We start from the raw sequence: 27944 nt of genomic DNA, 5'->3' as shown, positions 1-27944 counted from the left end.
TTATTAAGGAAGTAATATAAGTCCTTAAAGTTTTATTCAGTAATATCAAATACTCACTATACACACGGTGTAAGTGCCATTAGAAGTAAATATCCTAGCAAAATTTGACTATTCAGTCAAGGTGGCTTCACGTAATTGAATTTAAGATCTGTCAGTGCAAACTCAGAAGCAGAATGATTTGGGTTAAAACTTCAGTGTTCATTTTAGGCAGATGGACTGTTCATGTTTATAAGAGAACAATATCTCATAATTCTTCTCTTCTTCACAATGCTTGAATGCTTTATAGAAATATTGAATTTGTAGAAGCAGCTGTTCCAAAAGCAAATTAATTAATAATATGGTACCAAGGATTCTCAACCTATAAATGTTCCTTTAACTTTTTCATTTTCCTTATCAGCGTGAATATAGGAATGCAAAGAGGCCTAAAAAGTAAAAGCAAAGAAAGTCAGACTCATCACCTTATACTGTTCAGCACCTTATACTGAGATCTACTTCAATCTGTTAAACCTTTTTTTAAAGTAATAAAGTTGTGGCTTGCAATTTATTAAAAATGATGAGGGCAAATGGAAAATACCTTTTGCAAAAACAGAATTACAAACCAAAAATATTTGTTCAAGAGTTTTGGACTTTTCTACCCAGAAACCTCAGTAATGCCACTCATCAGTCAAGGGCCTTGCTCTAGTCTACACTAATTCTCACCCACCCACCCCCGTCTCCAGTCTGTATAGGAATATATTGTCTCCAAATTGTACTGCTCTGGAATAGCCTAAGGACAAATTACCTGATTTAAAAATTGGTCTCTCTTCAGCTCCTTGTAAAATTGCAGTACACATGGATTAGCTCTGACTAACTTGGCTTCAAAATCCAAAACTCGAAGACTTGCCAGACTACGAGCTCGAGAAAGTGCTACATAAGCCTGCCCACTTTCAAAGACGCGGGCTAGAGAAACCTCGGCACAGTCTAAAGACATACCCTAGAAAAAGAAACAAGCAAAGATTGAAAGTCATTAGTAGACAAGACTGAGCTAGCAACACCAACAATTAAATGTATACTGAAGTATGTACATAAGTCATCCGCTAGGATGTATATCCCAGGTTTAATCTTTGGAATAATAATGGAAAAATATTCAGTAAATAGAATTACAACTATGAGCTTGCTGTATTCTGACTGCAGCATAATTATAGTAATTTTTTTTAATGTTTGTATCCTCAAGATCTTGACTTATTTCCAGCTCCACTTGTTCTTATCATGTAGCTTAAATTATTTAGTTCCAGTTCTAAAGTAATTCTGCCTACACAAGTTTTGCTACACTGTCTTAACATAACTTCTACAGAGTAATTGCTGACATGATCAGAAGCTGAGTCTACTCAGCTTCTAATACTACTCCATGTTGATGGCTACTGCCACCAACATGCATTTCCTCCAATAAAGAGCTCCCTTGCATGGCCCTTTTTTGCAGCAGAAGAGACAAGACAATCTGGCTTCTACAGATAAATTTACTGTCTTGGTGCTTTCTAAAGTACTTGTCAGGTTTTATGTAAGCTTCTTATTAGCATGAGTAGCACTCGACATTAAAAATAGCAGGTCTTCCTGTCCAGAAGTTCATCTTAAATCAGGGGGGGGGGGGATCTGGATTCTGCAGGCTACATCTTTGCTTGTTCTGTTAACTTCCAATATGTTACAGATTTTCTGCTGCTCTGACCAACATATTTTTGTAGTTATACTGATAGCACTATTTTGTCTACCCTTTTCTGCTTCATTGGCATTCATAGGCTACTTCCAGAAGTTGATGGCCATGAAGACACAATTGGATTAATCCTGCAGGCACTGCCATTCCTTGCAAGTTTACCTGAGGATGTTCTCAATCGCTTTTTCTCCCTTTAGCTTACCGTCCTCCTCCACGAATGTGATCTGTCATCCAGGCTATTTTGGGATATATATTTAGTGGTCTTTTAATTGGACAGTTTGACAGAAGGCTAATTATGCCATTCTGAGTACCTGCCTACACTCACCTAACCCTGTCCTAACCCACATTAGCAAAAGCCATTAGTTATTTTTCAGCTGGCAAGCAATGCTTGATAGGAAGGGAAGCCAAAGAAAGAGAAACCAAGGGAATCCACCAATTTCTTTTCTTGCTTTGTCCTAGATAAAAACGAAAAAGGAGGGCACCCTTCATCAACTTAATTACTGTGTAGCAGTATATATCCTTAGAAATTGGGGCAGCAAATTTTAGGCCAGTGTACTTTTCTGCTGACCCCAGAATTAGGGGATAGAACTTTAAACGGTATAATGGGATTACCAGATTAGGACTGCAAACACCCAAATAACTGATTGCTCTCTGAACTTGTTGTTTCTCAGAGATGATTACCTAACCAGGTAACATTAGTTCTGATGTGTGGAGGCTACTACCATACCTACGTACCATAATGGTGATCGCATGTCTGAGGAATGCCGCAGTGGTCATAAATGAGCTGCAAAGTTATTTTTTCACTATTGTTACTTGTCACTGAACAAGTAGTTAATAAATGAGGATTACCTGTACATGATTTCTTTAGTATTAGAATATCTACTTTAAAGTTTAGGGATAAAGCTGTTGCCTTAATGGCATTTAGTGTGCAACTTTAGTCCGCTCAGTGATAGGAACAAAACAAGTTGGATTCCATCAGGTATGGGCAAAAAAGAACAAACTGACTGATAACATTCCAGGATTTTAACATTGATGAAGAGTCTAGTACAAAAATCAAAATTCTGCTGTTACTTAAAGCAGCCCAGTGATAAACCATTATTACTATGTACTGTGTAGGGTGTACAAACCTGGCTCTTATGAATAGAAATGGCCCATGCAAGCTTCAGGGGCAGCTGCTGGCGACTCAGGTATGTGCCTGCTGGCCCTTTAAAAATCCATCTTTCCAAGCCAATAATATTAGTCACACCACAAAGGAATCTCACTTTGGGCAGGCCTGTAGCAACAAACACAAGTCTACAGTTATTATTCAGTACTTCGATAATATCACTACTGCTGATTACAGGTAATTCTCAATTTACAATCATAATTTAGCCCGAAATTATGGTCATAGGTTCTGGATGTTTTTAGGGGGACACACCATATGACCATGCCTCATTTTATTAGCTATTTTGCAGTGGTTTAGCAAACACTAAAGTGAAATGAACTTTCATGGTCATTAAATGAAGCCATTGCTTTCTGCCAGAAAACAAGTAAATGGCAATTTCCAGCAAAAGCAAATGCCAAAAAATGCTGTCATGGGGGGAACACTGCAAAGGGCCATAAATAAATCTAGTTGCCAAGTGCCCTAACTGCAATCACGTGACACAAAGTGGGGTGGGGCAGGGGCAGCCATCATAACTTTGTAACCAGATTATCAGTATCAAATGGTTGCTATGTGTAACCAGTTGTAAGTTGAGGGTTACCTGTATAGGTAATATTGTTTATGTTGTTTGTTTATTAGTTTTGTATGCTGCCCACTCCCGAAGGACTCCGGGCGGCTCACAATAAACAGGGAAAGGGAAATAAATAAGACAATAGAAAGAATTTAAAAATGCACAACATTCACAATTGAGGCGAGGCTGGATATTTCAACAGCCCCCAGCCTGTCGGAACAGCCAGCACTTGGTAGCTTTACGGAAGGCCGGGAGGGTAGTAAGGGTCCGGATCTCCACGTGGAGCTCATTCCAGAGGGCTGACGCAGCAACAGAGAAGGCTCTCCCCCCGGGGGGTTGTCAGCCGACATTGGCTGGCCGATGGAACCCGGGGAAGGCCAAGCCTGTGAGATCGAATTGGTCTTTGGGAGGTAATTGGCAGGCGGCGGTCTCTCAGGTACCCAGGTCCGATGCCATGCAGGGCTTTATAAGTAAAGACTAGCACCTTGAAGCGTGTCCAGAGACCAATGGGTAGCCAGTGCAGCTCGTGGAGGATAGGTGTAACGTGGGTGTACCTGGGTGCACCCACAATCACTCACGCGGCTGCATTCTGGACTAGCTGAAGTCTTTGAACACTTTTCAAGGGCAGCCCCATGTAGAGTGCATTACAGTAATCCAGTCTTGAGGTGACGAGGGCGTGAGTGACTATCTGAAGTGCCTCCCGGTCCAGGTAGGGTCACAATTGGTGCACCAGGTGAACCTGGGCAAAGACTCCCCTGGTCACAGCCGACAAATGGTGATCTAAAGTCAGCTGTGGGTCCAGGAGGACTCCCAAATTGCGAACCCTCTCTGAGGGGCGTATAATTTCACCCCCCAGCCTGAGAGATGGAATAGTTTGCCAATCTTTGGGAGGGAACATCAATAACCATTCAGTCTTGTCAGGATTGAGCGCAAGCTTGTTCGTTCCCATCCAGACCCTAACAGCCTCCAGGCACTGGCACATCACTTCTACCGCTTCACTGAGTTGGCAAGGGGCGGACAGATACAATTGTGTATCATCCGCGTATTGATGGTAGTTAATCCCATGCCACCGTATGATCTCACCCAGCGGCTTCATGTAGATGTTAAATAGGAGGGGGGACAAGACCGAGCCTTGCGGCACCCCATAATTTAGGGGCTTAGGGGTCGACCTCTGCCCCTCAACCAACACCGATTGCGACCTGTCCGAGAGGTAAGAGGAGAACCACCGAAGAACGGTGCCTCCCACCTCCCGCAACTGTCGTAGAAGGATACCATGGTCGATGATATCGAAGGCCGCTGAGAGGTCAAGGAGCACCAGGATAGAGGACTGACCCCTATCCCTGGCTCACCAGAGATCATCGATCAGCGCAACCAGAGCAGTTTCCGTGCTGTAACCAGGCCTGAAACCCGACTGAAAGGGATCCAAATAATCGGTTTCATCCAAGGACCGTCGGAGTTGAGGGGCCATCACTTTCTCAACAACCTTCCCTACAAAGGGAAGGTTGGAGACTGGATGATAGTTGCTCAAGATGGCTGGGTCCAAAGACGGTTTCTTCAGGAGGGGTCTCACCACCGCATCCTTTAGGAGGAGCGGGAAGGATATGCCAAACTACCCTACATCACAGTATTTTCCTACATTTTCTCATTTTATATAGAATGATTTGTCAACTGCCTGTGAAGCAAAAATAGAACTGCTTCTGCAAAGAAGTTGTGACACAGAGCAGAGAAAGCTAAGATTATAGGAAAACATTTCTAAAGGAACAATGCACAAAATTACATTAGAAAATGAAATCTAGACTTGATCTGTAGCAATGAAGTTTGTTAGAACTGAACTAGATTATTTGGGACAAAGGGAAAAAACCAGCACTTTCAAACAAGTTTGACAATGGAAGAGGGATAGAAGTTTTTCTGTATACAACATAACTTTTTTGATGGCTTTCCTTGCTATTTTTTATTAATATCAATACCAGTATTGCATTACAATCTTAACAGTTGAATGTATTTTCTTCATTGCAAAAAGAAACTGCACCACATGACTACTACCCATGAGGAGATCATCCAAGGTGTGCCTGTCAGAAACCAACCTTTTCCTTCAGTTTCAAATCCAATCACAACTCCACGAGCCCCATTCACCAGACCTTGAGAAACATCAAGATTCTTTGTAAGCATCACCTATCGAAAAAGAAAAGTCACAGGAATGCTTTAGTGGATTTTTCCATAGCACCTTCTAAAGTAGATTTATTTCCACTGCATGCTAACGAAACCACCCTCCACACATTTGTGGGTAAGGGAATCATCCAGAGAAGTGCTTAGCAATTGGGATACAGGCGTTAAAATCAAGGAGCCTGTTGTGGTCCTCAGGCAGCCTGTGGAGCTGGCAGCAGAGTCAGACAGTGGGGAAGTTGGGGAGGAACATGGGCCAGTCCTGGAGTCTGGGGATGGCTCAGACGAGGGCTCTGTGTCAGAGGCAGAGAGGGGGCCAGGGCCATCTGGTAGTTATGTGCTGCCTCCGGAGCCTGACATCAGAAGAACAGTGTGAGCTTGTCTCCACTGTGCGCATGCAGAGCTTCCAGAAGGCAAGAATAATTAAGACAAAAAGGGCAACTCAGGAGTAATGCTTGATGATGATTGCCCCCCCCCCCATAAGACATAAAAGAGGGGCAAACAGACTTGAGCCTTTGCAGGAAGCAACTTCGTTCATTCTGGTTGGGTCAAACTCTATGAAGCTCGGTTTGATTCTGTGTTCCATTTGGCCTTGCAAAACTAATTGGCAATTAGGTCTTTGGCAACATTTCAAGGGAGATAGAGGTGGGTGCTTATCAGCATTACCCTGAAGGACTGTGGCATTCATCTGTCGGACTCTTTACAGTCTGTTGGTGAATTATTAAGGGCTGTGAATGAACATAATTCACAGCGGTTTAAATAAAGAGGGTTTTTGGGACTAAGCATGTGATTTCTGCTTTATCAGGAAGCCCAGATCAGAACAGAGACTCTAGCATTTGGCAAGATCTGATTCAAGGTATGAATGCATTGTGAAGAAAGAGAGGGATCTCAGAAGCAGCCACAACACCTCTGTTCCAAGCAGTGCTGTTTTGTTTGTTTACCTGGGCACCTTCCTTGAGTTCAATTATGCTCTTCACAGGACATTGTGCATCAAGAGTCTTTGCCAACATAGGATCACTGTCAACAGCCTTGAAAGACCTTGGCTGTCCTGGAAAAGAAGTAACATTTTATTCACTAGATCTCTGATTGCAGTGTTGCAAACTTATATCCTTTCAGACATCCTGCAACATTAAGCTTGTTAACATTTTTTTTTCCAAATAAATAAATAGGAATGGAAACTGGCATGCTTTAAACTAAAGCTCTAGTCTCTAGAAAAAAAAAGACCTTTAAAGTATTTGAAGAAATAACATGGTAGGTGGCTACTGGGCATGGACTTGTAAATAAGTGCAATTGCTATAAAAGTAGTAGCAGGGAGGGAGGGAGGATAGGGAAATAAGAGAAAAGTAAAGTTTTCGCAAGCAACATACCTACCTGGTTAATTTCTGAGAAATGGAGGTTCTGTAACTCATATCAAAAATTATGTGAGTAGACAACCCAATATTGCATTTAGTTTATGAAGCTACCCCAAAGTATGTTCTCAAATTTCCAAATTTATCCAATTGGTGCAAATGAGCAGGGTACTTCTGGTAAGTTTACGGTAGTTTGAAAACATAGCTTCCTAAATAATGTTCCTGCAACCAACCACAAGCCTCTCAGTTTATCCATCTACAATCATAAATATTTTGAACATCAAGAGTTCACAGGATTCCCAAAGTACAACAATCTTATAACCTTTACAATTGGTAGAACAGTATATCACATTTTGCCATTTCATTCAAAACAAAAATGATATGGAATAATTCCTATTATTGGTTCTAAGTTTTTACAACTTGCATCAGTAGTCATCTTTCTCAAAGGCAAAGAAAGAGCTACTTACTGTACCTCACTAGGAGTCGCTGCATGATTCTTACCAGCTAATTGCTGCAGCTGCATGATATTTGTGAACTCTACATCATCCTTGTGAGTACATAACCGTGTAGCCAATATTCCATTTCTCTCCACTTTTTGCATTACTGTTTGAGTCAGCAGTCTGGTGACTTCCTCTGTACATCTGTCAGATTGCAGTAGAGGTATTTAAAATTACAAGAGCTAAGACCTGTAACAGAGATCCATGGACGTAGATACTGGCAACTACGCGGAGGAGAGCCTTCTCGGTGGCAGCTCCGACCCTATGGAACGATCTCCCCGTGGAGATTCGTACCCTCACCACCCTCCAGACTTTCCGCACAGCCCTTAAAATCTGGCTATCCCATCAGGCCTGGGGCTAAAGACTGTAACCCACCCGAATGGTATGAATTTTGTGCTTTTAATTATGTACTGTTTTACGTGTTAAATGTTTGTTCCCCCCCCCCCTTCGAGTTGTAAGCCGCCCTGAGTCCCCCCAGGGAAAAGGGCGGCATATAAATAAACTCTCATAAACTCATAAACTCTAGAAAACCATAAATATTTTTTTATTTGATAAATTGTACTGTATGTTTCCCTGCCTGTTGAGGAAAAAAGACCATTCCTCTACTCTTAACTTCCTATTCCACTTAACTCATGGGTGTCAAACTCTCTGCGTCATGTCACCATCACATGACATTTCATGACGTTTTTCCCATTTGCGGAGCTAGAGTGGGCGTGACCTGCATGTGACACATCCAGACCGCAAATTGCCAGTTTGACATGCCTGTCTTAACTCCATGCATGTTACAGTACAATTCCATCAACTCCAACTAGCCTGCCTAGTGATAGGAATAGCTGAATGAATGAATCAGGAAGGTTGGTTTAACAATTGTTACAAATTATTTCATTAGTGGCAAATATCAACCAACTTTCTTTTAGAATCCCAGCATTCGAAGAATGTTATTTTTGAAGTTTTGTGAACAATTTAAAGAAAATGATGACATTTTAATCAGCATTCAAACTTGGCAGATGTAACAAGTGTCAACATCCAGAAATAAAATTAGGGAGAGATAGGAAAAGAAGTATCTCTAAGTTTCTGTTATCCCATCCCAAGAGGACAAATCCCCATCCTTTTCCATCTATTGGTTCTAATGAACAAGAAGATGATATCTCACCTGCCAAGACGGACAGCATTCAGAAGAGAAATGAACACCTTGTCAGTCTGTCTCCGAACCTCTGTCAACTCCATGTTCAAATGAATGCACTTTCTCCAGCTCTTTGCCTATAAAAGCACACTCTTGGTCAGCCAGTGACCAACCACATAGTTAGAAGCAGCAGCAACTACAACAAACCTGGAAACAGAACTTGGGCTGTCTGTGGTCCTTGGTAACGGGAGGCAGTTGCAAGAAGTCTCCACAGATAATAAGCTGGATTCCTCCAAATGGATTCTCACATTTCCTGACATCTCTGGCCAGAAAGCAAACAGAAAAAGATTCAAAAAAATTTTTTTTAATGCTCAAGGACAAAAAAATTGAGTGCAGTATCCAAGAATAATCTTTTTTAGTCTTTTAGGTCTGCAATCCCAGGATTCCCAGTCAAGCTGGAAAAACACCAAAATTATGAAAGGATGTCTTAAAAGTAAGTCATACTCCCATTCCCAATAGCTGGCTTTCTTTTCTTTCCTTTTCTTTCCTCCTTCCCTCCCTCTTATCTCTAGGACCACAGTGACAATACTGGCTACAATCCTGATCCCTTCCAGGCTCCCAGTCCATTGCAAAAATCCACAATTCCTCTAAGGGTTAATCAGACCACTGGCACACTCCCTACCAAAATCTGAAAAATGTTCCAGGGATTTCAGACACTTTTGGTCGGATGAATGGAGAAGTGATAAAAAAAAAACGTTCACCATTTTATATAAGTAAAAAAAAATCAGGGTATCTATGGTACAATATAATTAAAAGTGTCAAAAATAAAGCATAACATTAATAACCATGGTAGAAATTAACAATAAAACTAACAAAAATAGAGAATTTAAAAAAAGATGGCATAATGGTTAAGCATCACAAACCTTCTCTGAAAATATTCTGTTTTCAACAAACCTCTGAAGAAGATCTAATCTAATCTCCATAAGGTGACTGCATGCTGCATAAGGTTCTACATACCTAGCCACCGCTTCCAGTTTATCAAAGAATTCCCCTTCCACCATTGAGATCTCATCGATGATCAGACACCGGCAATTCAGCCATTGCTGCCGAATCCCAGGTCTCTTGGCCAGCTCAAGACACTGATGAAGAGGGGCCTTTCCTGACCCAATACCTACAAAAGGGAAAATAAGAGGGCGTGAGAGTGGCATACAAGGCCCAAATTATTTCCAAACTTCTCAGGATCTGAACTCCAGTTACCTGCAAAAGCATGGAGGGTGATGCCCCCAATCTGACATGCTGCCACTCCTGTGCTGGCTGTGACATACGTGCCATTTGGAGGAAAGGAGGCCACAATCTTTTTCAGTAAATAAGATTTTCCAGTTCCTTTGAAAACAAACATTAATTTCAGAGAAACACCATTCAGCTCAATTCATTCAAAGTTGCTCGTATTTTCCTCTCTACAATTTTTTTTACTTATTTAGGGAGTATTTAAATGGCAAATACCGTATCAAGTTTCCTGTGCTTAAGTAGTGGTACTTAGGATGCAACAATGAGTCAGTTTAAAACAGAGCAATTCCACTGAACAAGGGATTGTGTGTGTGTGTGTGTGTGTGTGCAAAAAATTTTAACGAAGTAAAAACCATTGAAAAAGAAATAAGAGTACATAAGGGGAAATAGTGCATGAGAAACAGAAAAATAGGAAAAGAAAAAATGAAAAAATAAAGATTATAAGGAAGCATTTTACGATCTTCATTGCAGCAATTATAAATGCATTTACATTTTATCCTCTCTCTAAGATTACTAAATAGCTTCCTTCTTTCCATAAAGTGCCCTTTTTTAAATTGTAAAACTCATAAATCACAAGGTCATTTTGGTCAGTAAAATGTTCAAAGGATACGAGAAAACAGCGTTTAAGGTCACGCTGCAAATAAAAAATGAAGATTCCAATAGGAAGTGAATAAACATAGCTCAGAGTTGAATGATGGAGTCCTTGATGATCTATGAGCTTTGTTATTTGTCTGCAGACGTTTCATTGTTTGATTAGGTAACATCATCAGTGCTAGTGAGAGTGGGGTTTGCTCCCTGTTTATGTATAGTAGCTTGCCCCACCAGCCTTGGGTTCCCCCCCCCCCTTCCTTGGTAGTTCCTTAATATTGGTTTATAATACATTAATGCTTGGATTTAGGATTTTACAACACCCAATAATACTTGGAATTAGGGTTTTACAATATTCTAATAAAGGAATTACCAAGGAGAAAATGACAATCCCACCAACACCGGCAGAGCAAACTACTGTATATAAACAGGGAGCAAACCAAGTAGCATTGATATTACCTGGTCAGGGACTTATATACTGCTTCACAGTGCTTTACAGCCCTCTCTAAGTGGTTTACAGAGTCAGCATACTGCCCCCAACAATCTGGGTCCTCATTTTACCAACCTCGAAATGATGGAAGGCTGAGTCAACCTTGAAACATCAGTTTGATGGTTCAAATCCCTAGTGCCGTATAACGGAGTGAGCTCCAGTTACTTGTCCCAGCTTCTGCTAACCTAGCAGTTCGAAAGCATGTAAAAATGCAAGTAGAAAAAATAGGAACCACTTTTGGTGGGAAGGTAACAGTGTTCCGTGAGCCTTCAGTGTTTAGTCATGCCAGCCACATGAGCATGGAGATGTCTTCGGACCGCGCTGGCTCTTCAGCTTTGAAACAGAGATGAGCACTGCCCCCGAGAGTCAGGAACAACTAGAACATATGTGTGAGGGGAACCTTTGCCTTTACCTATTGGGATCTTAATTTTTTATTTGCAGCATGACCTTATTAACATCGTTTTTATCTTACCCTTTGGACTTTTTATTGACCAAAGTGACCTTGTGAGTTATTGATTTGACAATTAAAAAGGGCAGTTTATCTCAAAGAACTCCACACACACACACAAATGAAAATAATCTATTCATGCACACGCAAAAGAAATCCCAAGCCATTAGTTAAATCTCTTATGAATAATAGCAGTGGGAGTTCTTTAGCTTGAATCCCCAACATAGTCATAGAAAACATCTGGGATTCTTCATTTGAAATGACTAATCATGCACCCCTCCCACCCCTTTTCACTTACCAGCACTCCCTGTGAAGAAGACATTCTTTCCACTCAACACTGCATTCAGCACTGTTGATTGCTCCTGGGAAAGTGTTGCTCGGGAGCCCATCAGCCACGACTTCTTCACCTGCTTTTCTTCAGTCATCTGATGGGACAATCCATAGTTAACTGACATTCCAAAGGCAGAAGATTTATTTATTTTTTTATTTATTAAGTTTGTCACTCATGTGCAAGATAACAGGAATTAGAATGAACATGAACAAGCGCACAGGAGATGGATACAATAGGACAGGGAAGTTAGGCACGCTGGTGCGCTTATGCATGCCCCCTTACAGACCTCTTAGGAATGGGGTGAGGTCAATAGTAGACAGTTTAAGGTTAAAGTTATGGGGGTTGAGGATATAACAACAGAGTCAGGTAGTGCATTCCAGGCATTGACCACTCTGTTGTTGAAGTTATATTTTCTGCAATCGAGTTTGGAGCGGTTTACCTTGAGTTTGAATTACTTTTTAGTTTGAGTTTAAGATTCAAATATACATTTGAATCTCAGGAAATCAGAACTGGTTATTAAAGTGACTGCCATTAAAGGTTTACTCTGTTATCTCTTTTCCAAAAAGAGAAGAAAAGAAAGTTTCTGACGAGGGAAGGCGTTGGGACTGCAGGTTCGGTTCTGGTGGAATCTGACTAACAAAACTCAACTTACAACCACAATTGAGCCCAACATTTCTGTTGTTAAGTGAAACAGTGAGTTTTCTTCCATTTTACGACTTTTTTGCCATAGTGAATCACTGTAATGGCTAAGTTAGTAACATGGTTGTTAAGTGAATCTGGCTTCCCCATTGATTTTGCTTATCACAAGGTTGCAAAAGGTGATCATGTGACCTTGGGACACAACAACGAACACAAGTATGAATTCTTTGCCAAGCATCTGAATTTTGATCACATGATTATGGGGCTGCAAAAAGGTCACTTTTTTCAGTGCCATTGTAACTTTGAGGTCACTTAATGAACTATTGTAAGTTGAGAACTCCCTGTATATGTATAATATATAAATTGTTTTATTTTTATTTCTTTCTACTTTTCTCCTTTTCCATATTTTTCTTAGTTTGTATTAATTTTTTCTCCTTTAATTTATAAGCTTTAATAAAATTATTGGGCAAATCTATCTTTCAAACATATTATCCTCTAGTCAACAAGGTCAATGGCCTTCTTGGATTTGGGGAAAGCACCATCAGATGCAGTGGTGGATTCCAGATCCCGTTGCAACTGGTAGGTGCAATGGGACAGGGCGCCCACCACGTGCATGCATGCAGCACGCGCATGCATACCCGCCTGTGATGCTCCAGCTCCGGAACAGTACCTGGTGCTCCCAGCAGGCACCGGCACGCCCGTACCAGGGTGCATCGGTCGTATCCCACCACTGATCAGAGGGTATGATTGTTTCTTTAGTGCTTAGTATTACCTATTGAAAGGGACACAGTGGCTAAGACGCTGAGCTTGTCGATCAGAAAGGTCGGTAGTTTAGTGGTTCGAATCCCTAGCTTCACGTAACCAGTGAGCTCCCGTTACTTGCCCCAGCTTCTGCCAACCTAGCAGTTCGAAAGCATGTGAAAATACAAGTAAACAAATAGGAACCACCTTTGGTGGGAAGGTAACAGTGTTCAGTACGCCTACAGCGCTTCGGCTTTGAAACGAAGATGAGCACTGCCCTCTAGAGTCGGGAACCGTATGTGCGAGGGGAATCTTTACCTATTGATGCTTAATAGTATAAGCAAATACCGTAGTTACTTTTCAAGCAGAAGATAGCTTACCTGCCTCCCATCCACTGATTCCAAAGGACGCTTTCTAGACCTGCAGCGTAGAATCTGTCCTTTCGTGGGGGTGGCTGTAACGTTAGCCAGGGCTTCTCTGGCCTTTGCATGTTGCAAATCGCGGACTTGTACCGGGCTTACTGTGTCGAATGTGCGCGGCAAGCTAGAGAGGAGCCTTGTCCGCTCGGGCACCGGCCGCCCTCCGTGCTGGGTGGCTTCAAATTTGATGCGCAGAGTCTGGACGAAGCGACGCAAGCGATCCGGAGGGCAATTAGAGAGCAGCAGCTGCACGTAATTGGAGTCTAAGGGACCCAACCGGACCGAGCTCTTCCCGTCCTTCACAAAACGTGTGAACAGGCGCATTTCGTTCTGCCGCAGGGGGAAGTTCTGGAGACGGCCTGGACCCGAGGCATTCGTCACCTGTAAGACCAGTTCGCGAAACTCGTTCCGCCCGAGGTTAACCCAGGCATCCCGCAGGAGCAGCCGGTTCGGGACCGCCGCCGTCCCCAGATGCTCCACGGCCACCGTGCAGCGAATCCTCCCATCCAGCTCCGAGCCTTCCGCCGGTTGCATTCTGCGGGGTGAAGCCGAGAGAGCAAACCCGCGGGCATGACAAGAGCGAGATCGAGACCCCCACTAAAAAAGCCTGCGTCGGGTGCGGAACGGATACTTTTAGCCCGCGGTCGACCCAGCCGGGTGTTGAAAAGACATCCTCACGTTAAAGTTGCCTTGCTGGACTCGGGCAGATTCAAATATTTTTCGACCGGCCGTAGCGACCAATCCGCGTTTGGGGAAGCTTTAATTTTTCAGCCAATGAAAAGAGGAGAAGGCGGAGTTAGAATTCCCGGCTTGCGACGTTCTTAAGTCACTAGCCGGGAGACAGAAAGCGGCAATCTCCGCCCCTTGGAGACGCTCCGGCTGGAGAGGACGTCGGCGGAGGTTCTGGAGCGATTGAAATAGCGATCAGAGTAACGCCGCATGGCTGCGTTTAAGGGGGGCGTGAAGGAACCATTGGACCCAGTAAGCCAGAACAAGATCTTCACGGAAACGGTCCGGAAGGAGCTGCGATGCCAGCGCCTGCATACCGAGTTTGCCTTAAACCCGCTCCTAAAAGGTGGGTGGGCTGGAAAGGCGGTGGTTTTGTCAAATTCAGGCAGTCCTCGACTTACAACGGTTCATTTAGTTGCTGTGCAGTTACAAGGGCACTGAAAAAAGTGACTTGTGGTTTTTCACACTTAACGACCGTCGCAGCATTCACCAAGTTCAAAATTCAGACGCTTGGCATGTGGTTCATATTTATGACAATGGCAAAGTCCTGGGGCATGTGGCCAGCTTTTGTGAAGTCTTCTAGCAAAGTCAAGAGGAAAGCCAATCTGGCTTAAGTGAATCTCACTTAACAAACACGATACCAACAACTGCAGTGTTTCATTTAACAACTGCAGCAAGAAAAGTTGTAAAATGAGGAAAAGCTCACTTAAATAATATTTTATTCAGCAATATAGATTTTGGGGCCCGTTGTGGTCGTAATACAACTACGTGTATTGCTCCCTTTCCTTTCCTTTTTTAAATGTATACTTGCCTTTGAACGTAATCAAAGCCTGATATAGGCCGTAGTAGTCTGCAAAGGGAGTAGGACAAAATGACACCTGGCTGAAATCATAGGTTCTCTATGCATGTTTTTGATTCTGTAAAAGTCAGCATTTCAAACTAAATACTACCCAAAATGTTTCCAAAGAAATCAAGGTAAGGAGAAAATATTAACTTTCTCATTCTATGGTAATCTAAAGCGAAGTTTAAGAGCACCTTCATCTGAACTTCCGCAATAGCTAATTACATAATCTTGCTTTTGTCCTGCAGTTTATGCCTTAACTGGGAAACCTGCCTCTTGGCATGATAACTTAGAGGAACCTGAAGATGGTAAGACACTGTTACAGTATTTTTTTTAATGTATTTATAAATAATGTATTTATCCATGTGCTGGAGAAGGAAATCACTGACAATCTGCAGCACCTAAAGCTTTGTTTCTGCTGGCACAGCACTTGATCAACGTAATTCTCATCAATCAGTGAAAGAGCTTTGGGGGGGGGGGTGTTTGCACTCTGCAAACCTCCCCAAAACAGCCTGTTTTTTGCGAAAATGGGCTGGGTTTTTTTTCCAAAAGAAAGGCATGAATAGCCCGGGGGGGGGGGCCCTTGCAGAGTGCTTGGGGGGGGGGGGATGGACAAAAAATGGCCTATTTTTTGAGAAAACAGGCCCATTTTTTGTCAAAAAAATTACATGCATAGCCTTATGAAGGCTTATAGAGTGCTGCAGGGGGGGGGGGGGGGAATGGCCCATTTTTTTGCTCATTTCTGCCCTCCCCAGCTCTCTGAAAGTCTCCATAAGGATATGCATGGCCATTTTTGTGAAGGGGCAGGGCTCCGGGAGGCCAAAATACTGTATTCAATGACACTGTAAAATACAAAATACTGTATTCAAGACACACCCAGATTTTCAGCCTTTTTTGAGAAATAAAAGGTGCATCTCATACTCTGAAAAATACGGTAGGTAGAAATTATTCATGATCTACAATTTTGCATTAAAAACAGGAAAAGATTAAATGCATAGTTTCACATTGAAGGATTGTTTCTGTCAATTCAGCACACACAAAAGGAATATATATATCTTGCAGTTTTGCTTCATTAAACATACAAGATATATAAATGCCTAGCTTTTCCCCAAAAATAACAATTAAAGCAATTTAATAAACTAAAATGTTATGTGTTTGGTGTTCTATTTTATATCACTCATTATGTGACAGTATTTGAATAGCATCATATACTGTATATTCCAAAGTTTTAAAAAACCCACCTAATACTGGATATAGACCTGTAAAAGATATGCAAACCAAAATACCATTAAATGTTCAATAGAACTATTTACATAGCTCTAAGTAATCTGGTTCCACATATTTACTATTTCACACCCACCCAATTGAAACTATGGTACCTAATAATTACTGTCAATGCTTTAACCCAACAGCTAAATTCCTAAAGCTTATTCATCATGCTGCACTTGAGCCACCCAAGAAATACACAGAACCACAAACTGAAAGTCAGGAAATTGGTTGGTTTTCCACACCGTTGGTAAGTAGGATTTCAGGGAAAGCTAAATATTGTGGGACAAGTGCCACCACAAATTTTGAAGTACTATCATGGTTAAGATGAGCCTTCCCAGGAAGACGATACCATTTTGGAACATTAGAATCATGAGGAACTCCTTCAAAGGGTTCAGGTAGCACCAAATGGGTTATCAGTTGAGGGGAAGTTATATTGAAGCATCCAACATTTTGTTCCTTCATTTATTTCAATGCTCTTACGTTATAATCATATTCTCTTTCACAGGTCAGTATCAACCGGGATGATAGTAGGCTGCACTTCCCAAGTCGGAGTACTGAAATCAGCAGGTACATGGCTGCTCTGTGGCGCCTGAGGCAGATGACCAAAAGCAAATAAGGGCATAATAACATCACGGGATCTTACTGTGAAGATGTTAAACTTTCATTTAGGATTTCTGCCTGCAAGATGATCATCTTGTCATTGTAGTTAGTTATTTTAAGAAAGGAAGCAGTTTTGCTCTTTGAATTTTTAGTGGTTGCAATAAACTTGTTCCCAAATTGTTTGTGAGTGTGTGTTTCATAAGATACCTAGGCAAGGAATTTCTCATCCATAACTACGCCATCTCTCCGAAGACCGTATTTTTCGTAGTATAAGACGCTCTGGACTATAAGATGCACCTATCTTTTGGGGGGAGGAAAACAAACAAACAAAAAATCTGCCTGTGCCTCCCAGCATCCATCTAGTATTCATCTGGCCCATTCGCCGTGGCCCATTCACCACCACCGCAGCCCATTCTAGAACAGCTGAGTGGTGCAGCACCAACCACCACCCCGCCGCAACATTTGCTGTATAAGATGCACCAAAATTTTCATCCACTTATACTCTGAAAAATATGGTACTAATATGCATAAGTGATTAATGCACAGTTCATGATACTCAAATCAGAGCGAGTAATTGAGTGCCATTAAGTGAAGGAAGTAATGAAAAGGTCAAAACAGGCACTACTACCATACTCTGCAGGGCCAACATTGCTTCTTTCCAAACCTTAAAGGAAGATGAAACAATACTTTTTAATTCATTTAAGGAATTTTCAAACTAGTCTGAAAGGAAAGGCAATAAAAAGCATCTATTTGCCATTTGTGTGTGAATTGTGGTGTGCGCAGGATCAAACAGAAACATCTGCTATTCCACAGCACACCCATAACCAGGGAGGTTCAAGTTCCATATCTGTTCATGGCTATATGCCAATATTGTGTATGGAGCTGGGCTTAAAATGTCATTCCATTTCCAATCCTTATCACGAACGGCTCTTAATTTTTTGCCTCATCTTTTTGCCAGGCCTCTTCTGAAAAGAGAGGAAAAAATATAGAATTCACTAGACTTATCAGCATAGTCACACATGTTCCCCTAGTGATCCAATTGTAGCATGTAATAACCCAACTCTAACTTACTTTGGCACCCTTTTTTCCTGCTTTTCCAGTTCCCTTGTTGTGGGCTTTGCTAGCACGGAAGCTGGACACATCATTGTAGCTTTCCTTAGTGTTCCATTTGGACCCCTTCTTTCTGCCACCAAAGCCAAATTTCTGATTCTTGTAGCGTCTTTTTGCATTTGGTCTGAAAGAAAAAACAATATGTCAGTCATGACTAGGTATTTGTTCCTACAAATAAAATTAAAAAGATACTTTGGCCCATATATGTTGTTTCTTAAAAATAGCCAAATATTATACTTTCTGCCAAACTAGGTTTCAGTAAACATTCCTTTTAATCTAGCAAAAAGACTACTCAATCTGTATTCAATATTGTTTTTTTAAAATAGTTTTTATTAAACATTTTAATCTTTAAAAACAAAGAAAAACATAAGAAAAAACAAAAAAACCAAGACATGCATAACAATATAAAGTAATTATACAGTCTTCTGTATTGGCATTCATGTTTAGCCTTTATAGTTCTCCATTCTGCATTGCCTTCCTATTGATGTTACCTTGTCTAATAATAATAACAGTACTGACACTTGTAATTATATTAATTGTTTATATCAGTGTTTTTCAACCACTGTGCCGCGGCACACTAGTGTGCCGTGACATAGTGTAAGGTGTGCCATGGGAAAAACACCTGCCTATAGTCAATATAGGCACAGAGTTAATTTTTTTTAACATTTTCTAATGGTGGTGTGCCTCGTGATTTTTTTCATGAAAAAAGTGTGCCTTTGCACAAAAAAGGTTGAAAAACACTGGTTTATATCACCCTTATATTTACATTCTCTATTTCCTGTTTTGGCTTCTGTTTTCTAGCCACTTATAAATTCTATTCTATATTTTATAGAAGTCCGATTCTTCTCTTTCTTGGTCATTTTGTCCATCTCTGCACATTCAAGTACTTTTCTAATTATTGTTTCATCTGTGGGTGTATTGATTTGTTTCCAGTTTTGTGTGAAAGCAATCCTAGCTGCAGTGAGTATGTGTAGTGTTATATATTGAAATTATTTATCCATTTTGTGGTCTAATATTCCTAATAAGAATACTTCTTGTTTCAGTTCTATTTTTTCTCTGTAATTTCTTCCAACCATTTCTGAATTTTGCACCAGTATTTCCTTGTGATAGGGCATGTCCACCACATATGATAGAATGTTCCAGACTTGTGGCTACATCTCCAACATTTGGGGGATAAATTTGGATACATTTTGGCCAATGTCGCTGGGGGCAAAGATCATCTATAAAACATTTTGTAGAGGTTTTCTTTGTAGGCTACTGCCGTCATAAATTTATAATTTCTTTCCCATAGTTTATCCCACTTTTCTAACTCTATATTATGACCAAAGTTTCTTCCCCAGCTAAGCATTGTCTCCTTTACCGTGTTTTCCTCCATTTTATATCTTAAAAGAAAATTATATAATTTGGTAATCATTTTTCCTCCCATTCCTAATAATATTTTATCTAATACCATTTGTTTCTCATATATTCTGTATTGTTCTCGATCTTTTTTAAATCTTGTTTTCATTTGTAAATAATTTGTAAATAGGGCCACCATTCCATATTTATTCCTTGTGTTTTCAGATCTTGTACTGATTTTAATTCTCCTTTTTCATCTAAGATTTCTGCATAACTTATCATTTTACTGAGATCTATAGTATTTGGATATGACATTGCCTCTATCATTGATAACCAGATTGGGATTTTCATGTAATGGGTTTTTTTTTTAAAAAATTCCCAGACCTTAAGCAGGGCATCCCTTACTATGTGTCTCTGGAAATATGAATGAGATTCATTTTTTCTCTCCCAGAGGAAGCCATGCCAGCCTAGTTGGAGATCATGGCCTTCTAGCATCAGAATCCTTTTATTTTTTAGTTGAATCCAGTCCTTGAGCCATGTCAGGACTGCCGCCTGATAATAAAGATTGTTTTGTAAATGCTAGATGTCAACACCTGATTTAAAATTTCTCCATATGTACAAGTCACAACATAACTAAGTTCTGCTTTGTAAGACAGTTCTTGCATTTCAGGAATGCAAGTCTTAAATATTCATATTTATGATATAATTCCTTTTAGCTGATTTTACACATGACGCTCACTCTTTTGTTTCATTCAGTTACTGAGGCTTCTAAAAGACACTTTAAAAATCTTGAAAATGATAAGAGTGCATACAATCACTGACAGTCCCCCAAATAAAGAAATTATGATAATGTTTCTTAGTGGATCAATCTTTGATCTTAGTTGTGTGGACAGCCACTTATCTGAAATGGTGTAGACCAGTGTTTTTCAACCACTGTGCCGCGGCACACTAGTGTGCCGTGACATAGTGTAAGGTGTGCCGTGGGAAAATTACTTTATATATAGTCAATATAGGCACAGAGTTAAAAAATTTTAACATTTTCTAATGGTGGTGTGCCTCGGGATTTTTTTCATGAAAAAAGTGTGTCTTTGCACAAAAAGGTTGAAAAACACTGGTGTAGACCAGAGGTCTCCAACCATGAAGAGCCCTGGTATAGACTCTTGCTCGTGCAGGGAATCAGACTAGATGACCTCCAAGATCCCTTCCAACACTTCTATTTTATTCTATTTCATTCCATTCTATTACAAAAGACTCATATTCAGAACAAAGATGCACTTTAGTCTTACCCCTTCTTCATTGGCTGCCTCTCTGTTCCTTCCTTCTTCTTCTGAGGCTCAGATGATTTTTCACCTTCCAGGAATTCCAGCTTGTCCAAGAGACCTTACATGAAAGGAGAAGGAATAAGTGGCTACAGCCTTCTGGCACTCTTAACCCTTGGATCCCAAAGTTCTGTAATACTTTATGTATATCGAACTGAATTTAAAGAAAGTCATAAAGAAGTGTTTAATTTTATAAAGTCCCAAAAACATCCAATCACTGACTACCAAATAACATAACATTGGGTTTGTTGAATCTACAGTGATCTTACTGGATTCCCAAATCTATCAACCCAAAAATAGATAAGACCGAATTTTGAGGTAGAGCATCTCTGAATCTGGTACTTTGTTTTAAGTTCATAAGCTGATTATTCACAAAATAGCCACTCTCCTGTCCTCAAATTTTCTGTTGTCTATATGAAAAGGTCAGCTATTAAACAAAGTTTACAGAGCCACTGAAATCTCTCGGTGGCTACAATCCACATTCTACTCTTTCTTTTTTGTAGTGAATTAATAGAATGGAGAAAAGTAGGCAAAAGAGAAAGTCTGCAGAAAATCAGAAGTAAAAAAAAAAACTGAACAGAAGCAGGAGACCATAGCTGACATTTAATGGAGGATCCCTTATCAGTTAACATAGGTGCTAATTGTTCAGTTGTAAATATAAAACTGTTACCAACGTATTGTTGGTTCGATGATTCAGTCATAGAAGACTATTTACTGGCACAACAAGCCTTTATTAGGCAGCTGATGCTGAGACTCATGTTTTCTTGTTATCACATCTTCTTACTCCTTTTCTAAAATTGAGAGGTGGGAAGGAAGTGACTCACCCTTCTGATATTTTTTGACTGCATTCAACATTGTGGACTTCTCTTTCTGTCTTTTCTGCAACACGTCAATTTGAACCTATTAACAAGAAATCAAACATGAACCTTGCTCTCCCTTGTACCTGAACTTTTCCAAAATGTTCCAATTTTATGCATCTGCAGATACATATGGTTCTCATTCAGCTTCTGAGGAATCCTGTCTGTTGACTGAAAACCTTCCAAGCAAAACAGTTTGAATGAATTGAAATGATTTTTGTCATCCAATTGCAAGTTACCTGTTTGCCATATTTTCTTAGGGCACGGAGTTGTTTAGCCTTTTCAGACTTTTCCATGGCTTCTTTTTTGCTCTTCAGCTTTTCACGAATCTAATGTAAAAGAATATGGTTTTTGTTGGGTTTTTTTAGCAGATGGATGCATACTCCTACTATTTAGACATGACAAAGACTTTCAGCTTTTTGTAACAATGCTACAGCATTTTAAATATGTTATTAAATTCTATCATTACCATATTTTTCAGAGTATAAGATGCAGAAATGTTTGGAAGAGGCAAATTTAAAAAAAGTAGGTAAGTAGAGGGATAGAGAGAGAAATACAGTAGGTAGGTAGGGAAAGAGAGAAATAGAAATACGGTAAGTAGGTAGGGAGAGCAATAGAGAAATACAGTAGGTAGGTAGGGAGAGAGAGAGTAGTTAGATAGGTAACTACTATCTAACTACCTAAGTAGGTAGGGAGAGAGAGAGGTAGGTACGTAGGTAGAGGGGGGTTGAGAGAGAAATATAGTAGGTAGTTAGGGAGAGTGAGTGAGTAGGGAGAGAGAGAGAGAGAGAGAGAGAGAGAGAGAGAAATACAGTAGGTAGGGAGAGGGAGAGAGTAGGTAGGTAGGTAGATGTTTTCAGGTCTATTTATCCAAGTGCTGGAAAAAGAAATTGCTGACAATCTGCAGCACCTAAGACTTCATTTCTGCTGGCACAGCACTTGATCAATGTAATTCTCATCAATCACTCTAACCAAAGAGCTCCCCAAGAGGAAAAAAAAAGTTTTGCACTCTGTAAACCTCCCAAAAACGGCCCATTTTTCGTGAAAATGGTCCCCTTTTTTTCTTAAAAAAAGAGGCATGAATAGCCTGGGGGGGCTTGCAGAGTGCTCCTGGGGGTGGGGGAAAACGAGCAAAAAATGGCCCATTTTTTGTGAAAACAGGCCTGTTTTTTGTCAAGAAAATTGCATGCATAGCCTTATAGAGGCTTAGAGTGCTCCCGGTGACTGGGGGGCAAAATTGAGCAAAAAATGGCCAGTTTCTTGCTCATTTCTGCCCTCCCTAGGCCCAGGAGCTCTCTGAAAGCTTCCTACAAGCTGTGCACAGCCATTTTGGTTAAGGGGCGGGGCTTTGGGAGGCAAAGAATGCTGTATTTGATGCATAAGACGCACCTAGATTTTCAGCCTCTTTTTTTGAGGGAAAAAGATGTGTCTTATACTCCGAAAAATATAATACTTTCCTTCTTATTTGGATCTATTCTGACAAGGTTCACTAGCATTTCACATTAGACAAGATAGCCATGTCAGAATACATATCCATCCATAACACATAATAATCAAAGCAAAAAAGCACACACACATACACACACACACACACACAATAGAAAGATAAGTAGAAGATTAAAAGCTATGGAATAAATAAAAGACCAAAAGGTACAATATTAATTTCAATTTTGTTACTAAAGAGGATTCAGCATTAAATGGTAACTACCGGTATATATAATTCCATAGAAGTAAATAAAATTTGATAACTTATTCTGTATGTTGTAAAAAAGAATTTAGAGAAGTAGAAATATTATTCCAATTGTAAATTCCTGTTCATATTCTGTGCTAAAAGAATAAGCAGTTTATCTCAAAATAACTAAACAGCACATATCTATGTCCTATTTGTCCCTTATTTTTATCATGAATGAGTAAAGGAAGAGCACTGCAGGGTAACAAGGTAATAGGCCCTTCTATATTACAGGACTTTTAGCTGCATAAGTTTTACTACAGTATATAACTTTGACTATTAATTATGTGAAGATTAAGAGGCTTAATGTTACTCTAATCAATTACGTAAACATATCACATTCATTCCCATTTCTACATTCCTGTGCAAGCTTTGAAACCAGCATCTTCAAAATTCTAGAACAAATGTGACACAAGTTTCTCTCCAACAGAGCCACACTCAATAATGACAGCTAGAAGAGGTGTGAAATTGAATCTTTAAATCTTACTTTTTGCATCTGCTGATCAGATTTTGCCATCTCTGCAAAATAATCATCAGGCCGCCTTGTGGGGATTTTAAACTGATGTAATCGAGGTAATGCTTCCAGAACAGAGGCTTGGGCTTGATGATAACTGGGGAAATCAGAACCAACATTACTATTTCTAATCAGTGGCTAAATATTCCAAAGATTCAGGATTTTTGACCTATTAAACATATACTTCACTGAAATAAAAACTATCTAGTCTAGCTGCCTTTCATTACTGCTATGGAGGCACTCAAGAGGTAAGCTTTTTAATATGCATTTTCAAATAACTGCAGCTATACAAATAGTGTCAATATGCTAATAAATTGTTACATGTGTGCAGTGGGAAGTAAAATAACATTATTAACATTATAGCAACATATAGCTTATACATAGTGTGGTGAACCACTTAACATACATTATTAAGCTATATTACTTTTGTTTCTTATATGAGAATCTATTCATAGTAGATTAGTACCCTATGTAGACCTGTCTTAGCACTTCATGTGAACTTAAGACTGTACCACCTATTGTGCACAAGAATGAAACAAAGGCTGCATATAAGACTCACAGCATAATAGAAACTTTTGCCTCATATACTAAGACTTACAAGCTCATTTCTCTTTTAAAGTCATCTTCAGGGTCAACAGAATCCTTTTCAGCTATGTTCTTAGAAGCTGCACCTGTGACATTTGTTTGCAGCGGTGAAGTAATATCAAGCCTTTCGACCCAGGACAGGTTTTTTTGGAATTCAGACAAGCATCGTTTCAATCCATCCTAGGGAGATCATATTAATTCTACATTACCTCAATGCTTAGATGTTTCTCCATATCAGTTAATATATATTATCCAAACTATCATTCAGAATAGTTGCAGATGACATTCATTTTAAAGCAAACAAGAAGATTTTGCACTAACACACCAATTTCTCTCAAAAAGCCAGATTCCAGTTACATGCTCATCAGACAAAATGTGCAATATTTAAAAATTCTAGTCAATGAATGTCAGGTATTCTGGGTTTAAGATCTTCCTAACAAAGATCCACACAGAAAACTTAGTGTTTTGTTACACTGGCAGCATAAATCAAAGCTGCTCCACAAGTCTATCCTCATATTACATTCATATTACGGCAGAATACATTCATAATATACCAAACTGTAAACACTGTACCTTTAGAAACGGAGAGTTTTACTTCCCAACATTTCTAGTTTTTTTTCAAAAACCAAGGAACTAAAGCTTTTAATCAATCAACGACACCTAATATAAAAGGTTGGACCCACTGAGCTGTCAGATAAATAGACCAAACCTTTGAATGCTTGGTGTTGAATTTAGAATTCCAACTCACTGTACTAAAAGGCTGATGTTTAAAAATGTGAGGTAAACATTGAGTTGTTCAAAAACAACCAAAAAAGTTCAAACAATTGATATCACAATACTTACCACATTATTAAAGGCTTTCGGTTGTCCCTCCAACACAACATTTAAGCCCGGTTTCAATGAACCTTTAGCAAATGCTTCCTGAAGCTACATTGAAAAGAGGTAGTATTTATATTAACACATTAAAAATTAATGTATACAAATATAAAACTGATCCCACTGATAATAGAAGTGAGCATGTGACATCCGAGCACAGAAATGAGCATACAAGGGAAAATAATCATCAGGTCAGTGATTTCCAAGCTACAGCATTTATCCTGATGCCACAGGAGCACTTCTGGTTTAGATCAGATACTGCTATGGATTACACTGTGCAATTAATTCTTAAGTGTGGCACAGTAACTAATGCTGTCATTAATCCAGTTAATATGCAAACATAAACTCACTATACTTAACCTTAACTGTTTTAATTATTACTAAGGTAATATAGCTCATCAAATGACAACAATTAGCCAACCTTGTCTGGCCTCAGCCCCTAAAAAGGATAAGTTACAGGGAGGCAATCAAGAAATGCTATGGTTGCAGGTACATTCCTGCAGAAAGACAATGGCAAACCACTTCTATATCCATTCATGGTTGAATTTATCTAGTCATCACAGGTTAAGTTCAAATCAAGAATATCATTATCTTAATACAATACAGCAAGTCACGATAATACAAAAATTGGAAATATGTGCATAGTTACATCACAACACAATTACAGCCCTTATGCACAATACTTGCATATCAATGTCTAATTGTCAGTTATCTCCCTTACAGATATCCCAAAGGTGCTTTTTCAGGAGGGTACTGGACTTTCTTGTTTTTTCTTTGAAGATGTTTTGCTTCTCATCCAAGAAGCTTCTTCAGCTCTGACTGGATAGTAGGGAATGGAAGGATTTATATTCTTTACAGACACCTTAGTCATTTGCATCCTTTTAGAGGGTCTTTGAAGCACTCTGACAAATAAACCTCGAAGTGCTTCAATGACCCTCTAAAAGGATGCAAATGACCAGCTGTCTGCAAGGAATATAAACCCTTCTATTCCCCATCATCCAGTCAGAGCTGAAGAAGCTTCTTGGATAAAAGTGAAACATCTTCAAAGAAAAAACAAGAAAGTCCAGTTGCTGCCTGAAAATGGTTTTCTTTTGGAATGACCATGACTGGATGACTGGGAATCTCAATAGACTCTTCCTTACAGATATTTCTACCTTTATAATAATCATGTTTTGAATATTTGAAACACCTTATATAAATATTAAATAGCATTATTTTAGGTATTTAAATAAGTGCATGTCTCTGATTAATGCAGCTACAAGTAATCTAAAGCAGCTATAAATCTTAAGATTATTGAAATTTTGTATAATTGTCAATTTAAAACAGAATAACAGAGTTGGAAGGGACCTTGGAGATTTTCTATTCCAACCCCCTGCTCAGGCAGGAAATCCTATACCATTTTAGGCAAATGGTTGTCCAATCTCTTTTTAAAAACCTCCAAAGCACTGCTCCATACCAGCCTATGCATTTATCAATCCATACAAGATCATTTAAAATTCAGCTTAAATATTAGTTTCATTCCTATAGTTTAAACAGTACTAGAATATTGGCGCATATCTCATGTGCCAAACATACCTCTTGATCTGCTAGAACAGATTCTTCAGAATCAGAGGATAATGACAATTCTTGCTCCATGGCTATGGGCGGCATGTTAGACTGCTTTTTGAGATGTTTGGATTTTGTCTCCAAGCTGTGTCAAAACCAAGAAAATATATTGCAAATGCAAAGCCATGGAACAAATTCAGAATTGGACTGCTAACTTCATCCTTCTCTCAGCAAGGCACATACAATATTAATTAATGAGGTTTTCCCTATCCATACTTAAAGTCTACTAAATTAGGAGCTATTATGCATCAATGTTGAAAATACCTGTATACATGAAAAACAACATGAATGTCAATTCCAATTTAACCTGGAAAGTCTTTTTCAAATACAATTCTTTACATGAACTGCTACCACATTTGAAACCTGGACTATTTTAACTATGATTTTGTTTTATCAAACAGATCTCTCATCTAATCTAAAACCTGATTTAATCGTTAAAATAAGTTTTGAAAAGTACTAAACTATCATGACGTTCGTGTGTGTGTGTGTGCGTATACATACATACATACATACATACATACATACATACATACATTAATCCAAGCCTCTATATAAGGAAATTCCCCTCCCCTTGAACAAGTTGCTTTTATTTTAAATGCAAAGATATTCCATGTAACATTGGTATTTTGTAATTTCCATTTTTGTTTGCTTTTAAAATAAACAAAATATAAAACACGATAAGCTACAGCCTATTGAATGTCCAGTTAGCCCCCTCTCTCCAATTATTAATTTTGCATTAAACCGAATCTAAAATTCTTTCCAGACTTCTATTCTTTGGAATCCACTCCATAAACTATCTGCTTAAGAAATTCAATGCGGTCCCCAATTTAGATTAGCAATGATCGATGCTTTTATGTCTGTGAGCTTTAAATGTTTCTAAAGGCGTCCTACTCACTTTGATCAACCGGTCCCCGGTTTAATTCAACTGAGCCCGAAAACTCTTTCAGCCATCCACCTTCTCGTTCACCACGAGGAATTGCTTTTAAAAAAAGGGACTTCCGCTTTCCGTGGCTGTTCCATCTACTTCCGGTTCCGCTCCGCCAAATTGTTAGCCTTGTCCTGGGGACGCTGTCGCCATGGCAACCCCTTCTCTTCCCT

The 27944-nt window shown here is 39.6% G+C and overlaps 3 protein-coding genes across 3 annotated transcripts; 1 reads left to right on the top strand and 2 right to left on the bottom strand.

Moving 5' to 3' along the window:
* Nucleotides 1–72: 72 nt before the first annotated feature.
* On the bottom strand, nt 73–14236 carry PIF1 (PIF1 5'-to-3' DNA helicase). Its single transcript, XM_014061616.2, has 12 exons — nt 13436–14236; nt 11643–11769; nt 9789–9914; nt 9549–9702; nt 8739–8853; nt 8562–8668; nt 7413–7552; nt 6504–6610; nt 5484–5571; nt 2815–2960; nt 782–973; nt 73–422 (listed from the first exon to the last, which is right to left on the bottom strand). Exons 1-12 carry the CDS (start codon nt 14006–14008, stop codon nt 354–356), a joined length of 1944 nt encoding a protein of 647 aa, XP_013917091.2. The 5' UTR covers nt 14009–14236; the 3' UTR covers nt 73–353.
* A 66-nt stretch (nt 14237–14302) lies between these two features.
* CFAP144 (cilia and flagella associated protein 144) lies at nt 14303–17093 on the top strand. Its single transcript, XM_087719848.1, has 4 exons — nt 14303–14549; nt 15293–15352; nt 16457–16560; nt 16819–17093. Exons 1-4 carry the CDS (start codon nt 14414–14416, stop codon nt 16927–16929), a joined length of 411 nt encoding a protein of 136 aa, XP_087575974.1. The 5' UTR covers nt 14303–14413; the 3' UTR covers nt 16930–17093.
* A 491-nt stretch (nt 17094–17584) lies between these two features.
* EBNA1BP2 (EBNA1 binding protein 2) lies at nt 17585–27861 on the bottom strand. The gene is made up of 10 exons (XM_014064223.2): nt 27742–27861; nt 26817–26931; nt 25209–25292; nt 24379–24545; nt 23754–23877; nt 21777–21866; nt 21505–21580; nt 20648–20741; nt 17985–18147; nt 17585–17878 (listed from the first exon to the last, which is right to left on the bottom strand). The coding sequence occupies exons 2-10, from the start codon at nt 26889–26891 to the stop codon at nt 17831–17833; spliced, it is 921 nt and encodes a 306-aa protein (XP_013919698.1). The 5' UTR covers nt 26892–26931; nt 27742–27861; the 3' UTR covers nt 17585–17830.
* Between the last annotated feature and the right edge of the window lie 83 nt (nt 27862–27944).

This window comes from Thamnophis sirtalis, unplaced genomic scaffold (assembly GCF_051295495.1).
Source record: "Thamnophis sirtalis isolate CommonGarterSnake01/CBP01778 unplaced genomic scaffold, rThaSir2_p1.2 scaffold_7, whole genome shotgun sequence".
Lineage (NCBI taxonomy): Eukaryota > Metazoa > Chordata > Lepidosauria > Squamata > Natricidae > Thamnophis > Thamnophis sirtalis.
The sequence above is the reverse complement of the archived record's forward strand: the minus strand, read 5'-3'. Positions and strand labels throughout refer to the sequence as shown.